Source organism: Rutilus rutilus (assembly GCF_951802725.1).
Source record: "Rutilus rutilus genome assembly, chromosome: 6".
In the NCBI taxonomy this organism is placed as follows: domain Eukaryota; kingdom Metazoa; phylum Chordata; class Actinopteri; order Cypriniformes; family Leuciscidae; genus Rutilus; species Rutilus rutilus.
The window spans coordinates 3,694,887-3,708,477 of record NC_140214.1 but is presented as its reverse complement, the minus strand read 5'-3'; the positions used below and the strand labels follow the sequence as shown (position 1 = coordinate 3,708,477).

The following is a 13,591-nucleotide window of genomic DNA, read 5'->3' as shown; positions in this document are numbered from 1 at the left end:
GCTCCCGGCGCATGGTCTAAAAGTGTTGTCTCTATTCTCATAATGTGTAATGGGTGTGTTTTGGGCTTTACGTGGGTTAAACCAATCAGAGTCTCATCTCCCATTCCCTTTAAATGCCAGTTGCGCTCGCGCCATGGCGGATTCGCTATTTACATGACGGAATTTGATCGTGGAAAGACCGAACGCGTCTGCAGAGCGCAAACGGATCTACTCGTGCGCGAGGTAAAAGTGCGCAAGCAGAACATCTACGGGACAAGCCGGATTACACCATATCTTTATGTACACAATAATAATCTTTCACATTGTAATCCTTTTAATTTTAATATTTGGCATGTTTGTGTGCTGCTGTGCGTCCCTGTGTGTGTAATAAGCAGAGTGTACATGCGTTGTGGACCCGCCTATAGGCGCACATTACTAACGCGCTCTTTAAATAACAAAAAATAAATAATATTGCGCCATTGACTTTAGAGCAGGGTCAATGGCTCAGTCTATTTCTGTTGCCTCAAAATAGCAACGCGCCAACAATGCGCCAGAACACACCTCGTTTTCAGACCAGCACGCCCATGGGCGCACAAATGGGCGCAAATGCATTTGCTATTTAAACAACGTGGCGCAGGACGTGAAAATGATAACTGCGTCGGGCTGAAACTAGCAAAAAATAGGGCCCTATATGTGAAACCGAATCCCATCTGCATAGTGACAAACACATTTGAAACCCACCATAGTACAAATGCTTGAGTAGTTTCTGGGGTCGATGGTCTCTAGCTGGTAAAACATCTTGCAGATGATGATAACACACGTCCATACGGTGCACACACTTGACGAGAGAACTCGAAACTGCTTATATGGCAGCGCAAACGCCCACGAGATCAAAAACACATAGTTCAGCAGCGAGACCTGCAACAGACACACCACAAACAGAAACAGCTTCAGATTACTGTACGATATTCATGTTTGCGTTTGGAAAAGTGGGCGGAGCTTCCACCTCTTTGACAGACAGCAGGATGATGTAGGTGGAGACGATCTTGATGATGTGCATCTCGAGGAGCCACCAGATGAAGAGCTTCAGCTTGTGGAAATACTCCAGGAACTTGAGGAACAGGACCGTGAGCCGGTCCACCACCAAGTGCCATTTATTCCTGAGGTCTGAAACAGAAGTGAGGGAGAAATCGGACTAGTTTTCTTCCATTTACATGTCATGAATGGTGAGTTCATTACCTGAAGAACTGAGTAAAGTAAAAGAAAATACTTGAACTAAACACAGAGGCAACTAAATCTGAGGAAGAATGCTGGTAAAATGAAAGTAAATGTAATGCTGCCTTCAATTGATCAGGCACGTATAAATGCACTTAAAAAGATACAAAGCCTCTTTTTAACTCTGCTCATCTTTTATCATCTAAGGAATAACAACAGAGTAGCAGAACTAGCCGGTAGTTTCATGCTTTAGAGGGTTTTAATCCAATTTACTATAATGCACCCTTTACTGCTTTAACAACGCTATACTTCACTTTTTTTGTTTGGATGTGTGTGTGTGTGTGTGGTTCAGGTAAACCTTGCGTCTACATTATGGGGACAAAATGCCCCCACAACATCTGAAATCCTTGTCCTTTTGGGGACGTTTTTTTGGTCCCCAGGAGGAAACCAGCTTATAAACCATCCTTTTAACGTATGACGTTTTTGAAAATTAAAAAATGCAGAAAGTTTTCTGTGATGGGTAGGTTTAGGAATTTTTTTTAAAAAATTAAAAAAATTATTAAAAATAAAATACAAATTAAATTTGAAATAAATTTGAAATAAATTTGAAATAAATTTGAAATAAATTTGAAATAAATTTGAAATAAATTTGAAAAAATTAAATCAATAAATGAAATAAAATGACTATATGGAACATGGAAAATATAGAAAAAATGTGTACATAAATGTGTAAACTACACTAGTCTACAGCAGGATAAAATCCATATAGCCCCATCTAAGAAGTGTACAGAAGTGTATATAGAAAAGAAAATATGCTGTAATGAAATGACTAGACCAGACTAGCCAATAACAGAGTAGAGTGCAGCACCTGAGCTCTGTTCTGACGACGGTTCAGGATCTGTGGCGGCACTGAACTGATGAAGATCCTCCTGACTGGACAGATGAGCCGAATGGATGGATAAAGACTCTTTCTTCTTCTCCTCCTCCACACAGTCCACGACCAGCACCTCATTCAAGGACTCTTTCTCTTTCTCTTTCTCTTTCTCTTTCTCCTCTTTCAGCAGCGGCTCTGGAGACGTGCTCATCATCGTCAGATCCGCCAGACTCCCGTCTGGATGAACAAGTCTGGAGATCAGGAATATTTCATTAGGAGAGAAAGACACACGCTATATCACCTATTTATATGTGTGACATATGAGTGATTCTTCAATTACAGGCACTTTTGACTTCCTGAAAGCTTGAAAAATTGAACTTTCTTTAAATAATGCATCATCTAAATTAAGTTAAAACATTTATCACATGTCCTGTAAATAAATCTGGATTTACATTTGTCACTTTATGACAAAATAGTTGGAATTGCATGCTTACACAACACATTTGCTGTACATTTATTTTGAATTTATACAAATAAATGCACGGTTGCTTAATTAAAAATTCTCAAATTCGAACTAGTTTGGTCAAGATACCAAATAAAGATTAATAAAAAGAAACATTTCTGCTTTTTAAACAATCTGATTCTCATTTACATCATAACCAAACATAAACTCTTTTTAAATGTAATAGGTTTTTTTAAAATGCTTGAAAAGACAGTAAATAACAGCACTATTTATTAGCGATTATATGATAAATAATTGAAAAGTTACATTGTTACAAAACAAATTCATTCATTAGAAAATGCACAAATATTTGTCCTGATTTTCCATGGTAATGTCGGCTTATGGAACAGGAACAAAATAAATAAATTCTGGCAAAACAAACATTTTAACACAAATAAAATAAATAAATAAACCACACTAAAACTAGAATTAATCATAATTTTTTTTTCTTTTTTTTCTTTCAATAATTTTGTCTTTAAATTCATCCTAGCCGACAGAAAAGTTCCTCTAATTGATGAATCACCCATACTTTCTCCAAACTTAGATCACATGCTGATCAAGTTAGCTTAGTTTGGGTTATAAAACGATCCCAGTTAATTAAATGTTAGTGCCTTAAGTGGCATAAACCTTGGACTCCACAGGCAGGGTTTGGGTGGAAATCATGGATGCCGTGTGCATTAGATCCGTAAGGAACAAGCCGGATTGCATTACAGTGTCAGGGCCTTTGTTTAAAGAAGCAATGCATGTGTCTGCCATACGTGAATCATGTGACCGTAAAACCAAAGCAAAACAAAGAAATATTCAGCAGTCACACTTAAGTGGCAGTGACCTCTTCCGAACGGTCTCGCTGCTCTGAAGGGTTTAAACGCTTGCATGATGAGGTTTCATGTCAAAGTTTTACCTTGTTTATACCACACTTACTTGCTCTCAGAAGAAGAAATTTTTTGCTTGATGCTGTTGAAGTAATTTACAGAATGGAAATATACGAAATCAAAGCAAGAAAAGTTTCACATGTAGAACAGTCAACACTCAACATTGAGCTAGATAAGATGAGATGGAGAAAGAGGGACAGACAGATTTTGAGATGCTTCGAAGAGGAGAGGACCGTGCATTTCAGAGACATGCTGAGGAGACGTTAGAGTCGGAGACTGTCATGGGTGAGGAGGACTAATCGTCAGGATATAAAGCTTCTGGGACTTCAGTAACACTTTCTGGGATGCATTTGAGCAGGCAGAGGTTTAAAGTCAACATGAAACCAAAAAAGTCCCTATTTAGCTTTTTAATACGTGTTCCTGTTCATAAATGTTATAAAAAAAAAAATATAAAAAAAAAACTATAATATCTTCCCGCGCCTCTGAAACGACTTTCCTTATTAGCCACTAGGGATTAGGGGTGGGAGAGAAAAAATTGAATCTACGATGCATCGCATTTGTGCTTTAGAAATAGCCGTAGTCTGCTTACTTGCAATTCCACCATAGACCATAAAAACATATGGACATAGTGTCCGTGGTATCTTTTTGAAGCATTTTTGAAGGCCAAAGTGGGCGGAGCCGGCCGTCGCCATCTTGGCAGCGCGTCACTCCCGGATAAACGAAAATGGTCAAAGAGGCGATTAGCTGAGGTGACGTGACGCTAACAGAAAGCAGACAAACGGCTAGTAGTGACATCAGTCACTCAAGTGGCCACGCCCTTAATTATGCAGAACTTAAAGGCTTAATATAATTTAAACGGATGAGTTATAAAAAAATTCACCCCCCTCACAGTCGTCATGAAGGACAAAATTAGCTGTATAGATCAAAACCACTTTTTGTACCAGCCTGTAAACATATTTTTTCCTGCTGTAAAGTTGGGCATTTTAACATGGGGGTCTATGGGATTGACTCTCTTTTGGAGCCTGTCTCTAGTGGCCAGTCGATGAATTGCAGTTTAAGTCACTTCAGTGTTGGTTTCGAGAGAGAGACTGGAGGGTTGCCGCTTGAATTCCACACACATACACAAAAACGAACCATCAATAAAATATTCTTCCATAAACTTCGAAAGGGTTGAAGCGAATCGGATCGTGACTCCCAGAATCGGAATCAGATCGCGAGGTGCCTAAAGATTCCCACCCCTAATTGGAAATACATCTGACTACAGAAATGAATGCAGTTTCACATTGACTTTGACATTATGTAACATTTACGGCAAACGTTCAAGTTCTAAACAGGAAATCAAGTCAGTGACAAAGACTCAGAGCGCCATCATACATTTTTTTTATCTATCTAGGAATCTAGCGGGCTGTTAAAAAGTGAGATAATTAAGTGAGAAAACGGTGTACTGACAGAGTAGTGAAAAGAATGAGGGATTGTGGGAAATTGGGGTAAAGGTGAACATTCGTTGTGGTTTCCATAAATGCCAGAGAAAGAAAATCAGTCACCCACCTATCCACGATCAGATAGATACGACCACTGACTTTAGTATAGCTGTGATGTGAGGGATGGCAGGGGAAAGATGTGAGCAGATGATTGGTTAAAAAAAAGAAGTAAATTTGCATAAAGTAAGATGATTGACAGAGATAAAACAAGATTTATACTGCAGCAGATTCAACAGAGGACAAACCATCATGAAGCAGCTAGTGAGAAATGAGGAAATGAAGCATGAGGATGAAACTAAGGCTCTGTTTACACCTGGTATTAAGATGCGTTTTTGGTCGATTGGATCACAAGTGGACGACTCCAAAACATTTTGAGGTCTAAAACATTTGAGCTTTTGGGGTCTGAAACATTTTGAGCTTGTCCACTTTCGACCACTTCCAGAGGTAGTTGAAAACACATCGGACCAGATTGATTTCGTAGTGTAAACGTTCATGTGGTCGAATGTGTTCGAACAGCCACAAAAGATCGTCTACTCTCCGTCTACTGAACTAATGCGTAACATTATAGGAAGAGCTCTAGCCAGACGAGATTTAAACTGTCGACTGAAGACCCAAGTTTAGTTTGAAGATGAAAAACGTACCAAGCACAATGTTCTCTCATCATTCCTGATTTCTAACACACACACTCACAGCGTTCGGCTGGTCTTGCGGCTGTCAGAGCAGAAACTAAAGCTGATGCTCTCCGATCGTGTTCATATGTAAATTGCATGAGCTTATTTTGGCCATTAGATCAAAAGATCTGAAAAAACTTACATTTATCCGCCCATAGACCCTCCCCTTGAAGAAATCAGGACAGAAGTGGTTGAAAGTGGACAAAGGAGACGGATTAAAACACCAGGTGTAAACGGGAATAGTCTCCCTCACTTGTGATCCGATCAACCAATACGCATCTTAATACCAGGTGTAAACAGGGCCCAAAATGAAGTTCAACAAGACAAACACTCTGCAAACCTTTAGAAGTTAAACACAGCTACTAATTTTCTGTTTACAATTAATTATTAAAGCAATGCACCACAAGAGAACGTTCAATCAAATATGTGGACAGGTATACATTTGTGTTACGACTTCAAGTGTGGCTCGTCTAATCAGATCTGAGATATTATGATCCATGACCTCACCTAAACGACATCACACATCCACACTCCCTGTTATCATCAGCTGGAACTAGCGAAGACCTCAGCCTGAGCAGAGAAAGCGCTCTCACCTGTAAATGGTGCTCTCCTCTTTGCTGATCACTGCTTTGAGATCCGTGAGCTCCAGAAAATGGTCGTGGAAGTAATGCAGGTGCAGGATACACACCAGCAAGAAGGACGTCGGGATGAAGATACGGGTGAACAAGTCAGAGAGGCTGTACTTTATCAGACCGATATCTTTCAGTCTGCAAAGAGACAGAAGAGAGTGGGAAATAATGCTGCCTAAAGAGGTCCTATTATGCTTTCTTTTACATGTTCATCTTTCTTCAGTGTGTAATGTTGCTGTTTAAGCATTAAAAAGCTCTGCAAAGTGTTATTCTCTATATCAGTGTTTCTGAACTCCCTGAAACGCCTCCATTGTAGTCTTGAGTTTCTTCCGGGAACGAACACGTCACAATATTCCTCATTTAAATAATTCATCCGCAGAATAAAGGGGCGGGGCCTGGATGAGTTAGTTATTAGTGTGTCGAAACTCACGGTTATGGTAAGAGGCGTGTCATTTCCGATTGACCAATCACAACACACTGCTCCAGCCGACCAATCAGAGCACAGTGTGCGTTTCAGAATAAAGGGGCGGGGCCTGGTTGAGTTAGTTATTAGTGTGTTGAAACTCGCGTTTATGGTAAGAGGCGTGTCATTTCCGATTGACCAATCACAACACACTGCTCCAGCCGACCAATCAGAGCACAGTGTGCGTTTCAGAATAAAGGGGCGGGGCCTGGTTGAGTTAGTTAGCAGTGTGTTGAATCTCACAGTTATATTAAGGGGCGGGACATTTCCCAAACACACTTGAAGCGCTTGACCAATCACAACACACTGCTCCAGCTGACCAATCAGAGCACAGTGTGCTTTTCAGAAGGAGGGGCTTCATAGAGACAGGAACTAAACAGAGCGTTACTGACAGACTGGGAAGAGAGGAGCTGCAACAATGAGAAACAGTTTTTTGAACATTCAAGCATGAACACCTGTTCTAGTAGAGCACAAAAATAAAATCAAGACTTTGCAAAAGGGCATAATATGGCCTCTTTAAAACACTCTTTTTGGCCCAAATCTAAGGGGGCACTGCATGCATACTTTGCACTTAAAATCTGTTTTATTTCAGTTAGGATGCTGCCTTAGATGAGCTGCTGGTATTGTTGAAGATTGTATTATTTAGAAAACAAGTAATTTAGCTATATATTTGTACACTTTGTGTGACTTTGGTTTGACTTTTGGAAGCCTGACTAAAGGCATGGAATGTTGCCATTCTATTCTGAGAAGTCACATGGTACAAGACCTTTCCCAAAATATCTATATGGTGTGTTACTATATCTTTGGAAAAGGATCTATGGTATCTATGTGTAAGCCGAGCAAAAATCTGGAGCTAACTTCTGCAGAAGACGCTCGGTTTTGTTGCTATATAAAGTCTAATATTTCTGGCATCAAGGATCTCTGAGAAGTGATTTCGCAAAAGTGAGAAACCACAACAGTATTCACAATGAAGCCACTCACTTAGACTTGAACTGTATGGCTTGTGGCACGACCAAACGTATCTAGGGCATTCAATACTCACACTTCCTCTGTCATGCCTGTCATCCTGCTCCAGGTAGCGATGGCGTTCTCAAACTGACAGGTGTAGATTAGGATGAGCACTAGCATAGTGTAAACCACCACAGACATCCAGAAGTACTTCAGGATCCTGCGCCACCATTCATAGTGTACCTGAGGAGAACAGAACCGCTCCGTCAAAGACCTTTCAAGGAAAACTTCACCCGAAATGAAAACTCGCTCATCCTTTACAATAAAATAGGCTTAATCTCATGCAACACATTTATGCCAAAATGGCATTTTTGGAGAATATCTTCACAACAGTTAAATGAAGTCTTAAATAAAAGTAAAGAGTTGCGAGAAAATGGGACGAGTGTCAGATCCGCGATCCAGCTCTTAAAGTGACAGCAGCCTAATAAACCTGCTGCTGTCTGTCATTAATGTTAACGAAAAAGAGATGAGAAAGAGAAAATCACTCACTGAACTTGACTGACTAACTTTGTAGCTTTAATAATGATTCATCTATATTTATAATTTATAATTTATGCAGTGAAGCAGTGCATAAATTATTACATTTCTGTACAGTATATTGTACCTGTTAAACTTACCAGAAAATCTTAAAGCACTGTTTACAACAGGGTTTCTCAAACCCGGTCCTGGAGGGCCACTGTCCTGCACCGTTTAGCTCCAACCCTGATCAAACACACCTGAGCAAGCTAATCAATGTCTTCAGGATCACTAGAAACTCACAGCTAGGTGTGTTTGATCAGGGTTGGAGCTAAACGGTGCAGGACAGTGGCCCTCCAGGACCGAGTTTGAGAAACCCTGGTTTACAAGGTTACATGGATCAAAAACAACAAAAATAATATCTTTTTGTGCATTTTGACATGGCAAGTAAAAATATGAACCGGCCTGACTGGGCCAATAGAAACAATTGAGCTATTGAAAATAGAAAAAAAATCGATTTATTTGTATTGGAATCGGTAAAACTGGCATTCTTTCATAAAAAAAGATGCCATTAAACAAATGTTTAAAATATATTGCAAAAATGAGATTTTAGGTGCGAATATTTCTATTGGCCCAAATTTTGTGTTTGTGACCTATGCAATGATTTTCAGGTACAGGTCTGAGAGTAATATCCAGGTAGGAAATATACAGAAATTAAATAAATGAATCAAATGTAAAATAACACTGCACTGTGGTTCAAAGGCACTGAGAGCTTGATTACATACTGTAACACTATCCAAAAGATGCCAGAAAAAAAACAAGGATGCTACGTTAATATTTTTAACGCGTTGATCACGTTGTGTTAATTTTGACAGCCCTATTACTGTACTATGATGATGTACCATGAGGTATGATGTACTACCATACTGTACTATGATGTGTGCAGTGTTCGAATTATACCTTGAGCTTCGAGGGGTACCGCTATTTCGACTGGTGACGTCACTTTTTTGCCCATTTTATAGGCTTACACAGAAGAACCACTAATCTATATCAGAGTTTTTCCTGGCTCAAAATGAGGCGGAGGTGGTAAAATCGTAACTCTAGGGGGGTTCGGGGGCATGCCCCCCCGGGAGAAAATTTTGTACATTTTAAAGTTAAATTCATTAATCTGGTGCACTTTGAGTCACTCGAATCTGTTTTTAAAAATAAATAATAATCCACCCGCCAACCGCCTATATTCTTTGATTTAGATATCTGCATCTGATCATCCCATTACAATTATTCAATTAAGCATGATAATATGGTAACATATCACACTGAAGTAGGCTGATTTAAAATGAACATTTATTTAAAATAAAAGTTCTTCTTTTGGCAAAATTACATTTCCTTTATAACCTAAACAGAGGCTTTACTCCCTTTAAACTTAAATTGTCAATGTTTCATTTTTGAAAACACTTATCGGAATAATTTTTTGTACCTTTATAAAGGGCATTTTTCCCCTAATTTTATTTAATGCATGCTCTAAATTTCATTTCAAATTCTTACATTTTATCAATACATTCAATTAAAATAATAAGACACTAGGCTGTTACTAATCAAATTAAATAATTTACATTGAAAAATTATTACTGTATTAAATGAGATTATGAGATTGTTTTGAATATTTTTTGAATATACAAATAAGGAATGTTGAAAAGAATCATACTTTATTAAACTAAACCGCCAGTAGGAGGCGGCAGGCGACCGTCTTAATGAGCGAGTCATTGAGTCATTAATTTAAACGATTCGTTCAAACGGCTGATTTATTCAGAATGAGGCAGTTTAATAATGGGTAATTGAATCTTTGACTCGAGCGATTAGTTCAAAATGCTGAATCATTCAGTAATGAATCATGGATGCGTGTTGCTGTGAGATGCGCTATGGTTCTGTTGTTTGGAACTATTTTCGCTGCTGAAACAGAACAAAAACTGTCATTGCGTCTAAAAATGTAAGTAGCCTAACTTAGTTTTAATTATTTGTTTATTGAACTGTTATGAAATCAATATCTCGGTTTCAATCGTGATAGCATTCAGGAAAACAGCATTCTGGTCGTGTGTAGACTATAATGTTATTGTTTCTTAACTATAATTAATATGTTATAAATAACTGCGCGAACCTCAACAGCGCAACTTTGTTACCGTCTGTACATTAGATAAGTTACCATGATGGGAGTCCCGTGTCTTTATTACACTCAACACATTATAATGATTTATCTGTCATCCACCCTCGATTGAATGGAATGTTGTTATTACTTGGCCCGCTCGACCCGCGGATTATGATCTGTGCAGCACTATCGACAAACTATCGAGTAGCCTACGTATGTACGTTAGTGATATAAAAAAACCATGGTAAAGAACAGAGGCTGAACGTACCAGAAAAATAATACAGCCCAATGGGGGGTAGGGTTTGAAATCGTATTTAAATACATACTATTTTGGATAGGCTAACATTATATATTTTTTATTTTTTTAAATCAGTACCACCCAACTATTATTTTACTCCCTTTTGGGAGGTACCAAGTCTCATCTAGGGGGGTCGGACCCCCCCAATACCCCCCGTAATTCGAACCGTGGATGTGTGTATATATTACTAACTATAAGTAAAAATAATTTTAAAGGAAAAGATCACCCAGAAACAACTGAATAAATATATACACGACATGGACATGTTTTCACAGACAGCAGTGCTGCACCTGGTAAAGAGCCACGCAGAAGAGAAACATCATCATGTAGACGATCTTGTACATGACCATCTCTCCTTCAAAGCTGACGAAGAAGAACATTCCTCCGCAGACATAGACCCAGTATTTCACCAGCAGAGCCTTCACTAGTTTCCCCATCACATGCATCAGGTCGTTCTCGTCCTCTTCCTCTTCCTCTTCCTCTTTGTCTTCCTCTGAAACCCACATGGAAAGTTATTTCTTTATGGATATTAAATAACTAAGATATTTTCTGCTGTGACTGTTACAGGATTTAAAGAGGTGGTTGATTATGATTTCACTTGTCTAAATTTAGTTAGTGTGTAATGTTGCTGTTTGAGCATAAACAACATCTGCAAAGTTACGATGCTCAAAGTTCAAAGCAAAGGGAGATATTTGCTTTTAAAGAAATCGCTTTTTAAGGACTACAACAAACGGCTGGTAGAGACTACACCACATTCCTCCTGGGTTAGTGACATCACCAACCCTAAAATTTACATAAACCCCGCCCCCGGAACACAATTTATAGATTGTCATGAGAGAATATGCTAATCAATGACTAGAAGATAACTACACATAAGCTACATAAATTCACCAAATAACCATTAAGAAATGTCCTGTTGCTTCTACATGTTGTCACTTCTTGAGTCTCTCCTTCATTCTGACTTCGGTTTGAACATAAAAGGCTAAAAGTTTTAGAAATTTCCAGTGCATGTCTGTGTGAGGTAAAAGGACACGAGCTCTTGAAGCTCCGCCCCCTGTGCCGGGAGCAGCAGCTCATTTGCATTTAAAGGGACAGACACAAAACGGTGTGTTTTTGCTCACCCTCAAAAAGTGACAACTTTAACATGCTATATAAAAATATCTGTGGGGTGTTTTGAGCTAAAACTTCACACACACACTCTGGGGTCATCAGAGACTTATTTTACATCTTGTGAAAAGGGCATTATACCACCCATTTAATCTGTACGTTATTCATGGGAAACAACTTGTTAGAGATTCTAATAAACCACCTTTTTTCTGCTCGTCTACTTTGACGTCACACAGCGCTGCTTCTTCTTCCATCCTCGCCTGTCGCTCCATCAGCGTTTGTCTGAGCAGAAGCCAGAAGCTCAGCTGACACAGAATCTACAAACACACACAACGGCAAAAACACATTAGTAAAATACTCAACACAGTTTTGGTATTGGGCAGAAACGTATAAATAAATCACAGTAGAGTGACATTTTACATTCAAAGTGTGTTTATAACTTATGGCAGTTATATACAATTATAGTTATTATAGTATATAATGTACAGCTATTACTGCAAATAAATTGTTTGTACTTGTTTGTAACTACATTGTTTGATACATAATTTTATGGGAGTTTGTTTCCGCCACGTAATAAAATAATTTAAAAGATAATTGCGAACTTTTATCTCACAATTTTGACTTTATGATTCGCAATTCTGACTTTTTTCTCGAAATTGCGACTTTATATCACGTAATTCTAAGAAAAAAAAGTCAGAAATGTGAAATAAAAAGTCGCAATTACCTTTTTAATTTTTTATTCTGTGGCAGAAAAAAGATCCCATATATTTGACATATTACATTTTTATACATAATAAAATATACACTACTATGTTCATAAGTTTGAGGAGAATTTTACCGAAAACATCTTAATTATTCCAAAACTTTGCCCTGTAATGCATATATTTATTTATATTTTATTGTAGAATATATAGTTTATATTATAGTTACCACATTATATTTTTATTAAATAATACATATATTTTCTGACATATTGTATAAAAGCTGCTAAAAAATAAAACGTGCAAAAAAATTTTATATGCAGAAACTGCACTTATTGTTAATGCCTGATTAAAGTGAAAATAATATACAATCTTTCGCAAAATCTGGCAATTCATTGTCTAATTGTTACCTTGGAGCTCAGTTCAGTGAAGGGCACCTCCATCTTCAGAAAGAAACCAGGCACTGGATGCAAGCGCTCAAAACACCAGATATACTGAAGGACTAACAGAAGGTTCCCATAAGCCACCATGAACGGCGAGGTCAGCATGGCGTACTTCCTCCTGTCTCGCACCATCCAGAGAGTACAGGACCAGAGCAGGAACACAAACGTCGGCCAGCTCACGTACGTTATGCTCCACGCCTGAGAAACACAAAAACATTCATTAGATTCCATGTTCCAAATGAACCATTTCCCACTCAAATTCTAATTTAGAACTCCAAAGGAACAGTTCAAAAAAAAGAACTATTCCTTTAACCTTTGACCTTCTCACCATCATAGCAATGAGAGCGCAGATGTAGCTCTGCTTCATGATGAACTTGAACACTTTTACGAGAGTGCCCGGTGGTCCGCCCTGCTCTTCCTCTTCCTCATCTGTCTTCTCCTCTTCCTCCTCCAGCTGTAAGTCCACGATCTCAATTGTCTTCTCATCCGTCTTCTCTGTGTGGAGCATTAAAATAATGCATCGTTACATTTGATCGCTTGAGAAAAATTCTGTGGATTTGCTCAATATATTAGTTAACTAGAAACTAGTCTCAGCCACAGACAGCAGGAGATTTGAATCGGTTAACCTCGTGCAACGAGCGCTTCTAGTTTAGTTCGGTTTATCACTTTATCAATCGCACAAGGGGAAATTATTACAATAGGGCTTAAAACACAGATAACAGACTTAACTCAGACATATACAAACACAT

At 38.5% G+C, this 13,591-nt stretch overlaps 1 protein-coding gene across 1 annotated transcript in view; it reads right to left on the bottom strand.

Annotated features, from left to right (window-relative positions):
• Positions 1-13,591, bottom strand: part of piezo2b (piezo-type mechanosensitive ion channel component 2b) — a 107,551-nt gene that overhangs the window by 50,306 nt on the left and 43,654 nt on the right. Inside the window, exons 12-22 of the mRNA XM_084412371.1 lie at positions 13,171-13,337; positions 12,810-13,040; positions 11,901-12,015; positions 10,882-11,084; positions 7,729-7,877; positions 6,188-6,361; positions 4,991-5,032; positions 3,492-3,524; positions 2,063-2,319; positions 986-1,146; positions 721-897 (exon numbers count right to left, since the gene is read on the bottom strand). Of these exons, the coding sequence (XP_084268497.1) occupies positions 721-897; positions 986-1,146; positions 2,063-2,319; positions 3,492-3,524; positions 4,991-5,032; positions 6,188-6,361; positions 7,729-7,877; positions 10,882-11,084; positions 11,901-12,015; positions 12,810-13,040; positions 13,171-13,337 (1,709 nt within the window). The remainder of the gene's footprint in view (positions 1-720; positions 898-985; positions 1,147-2,062; positions 2,320-3,491; positions 3,525-4,990; positions 5,033-6,187; positions 6,362-7,728; positions 7,878-10,881; positions 11,085-11,900; positions 12,016-12,809; positions 13,041-13,170; positions 13,338-13,591) is intronic.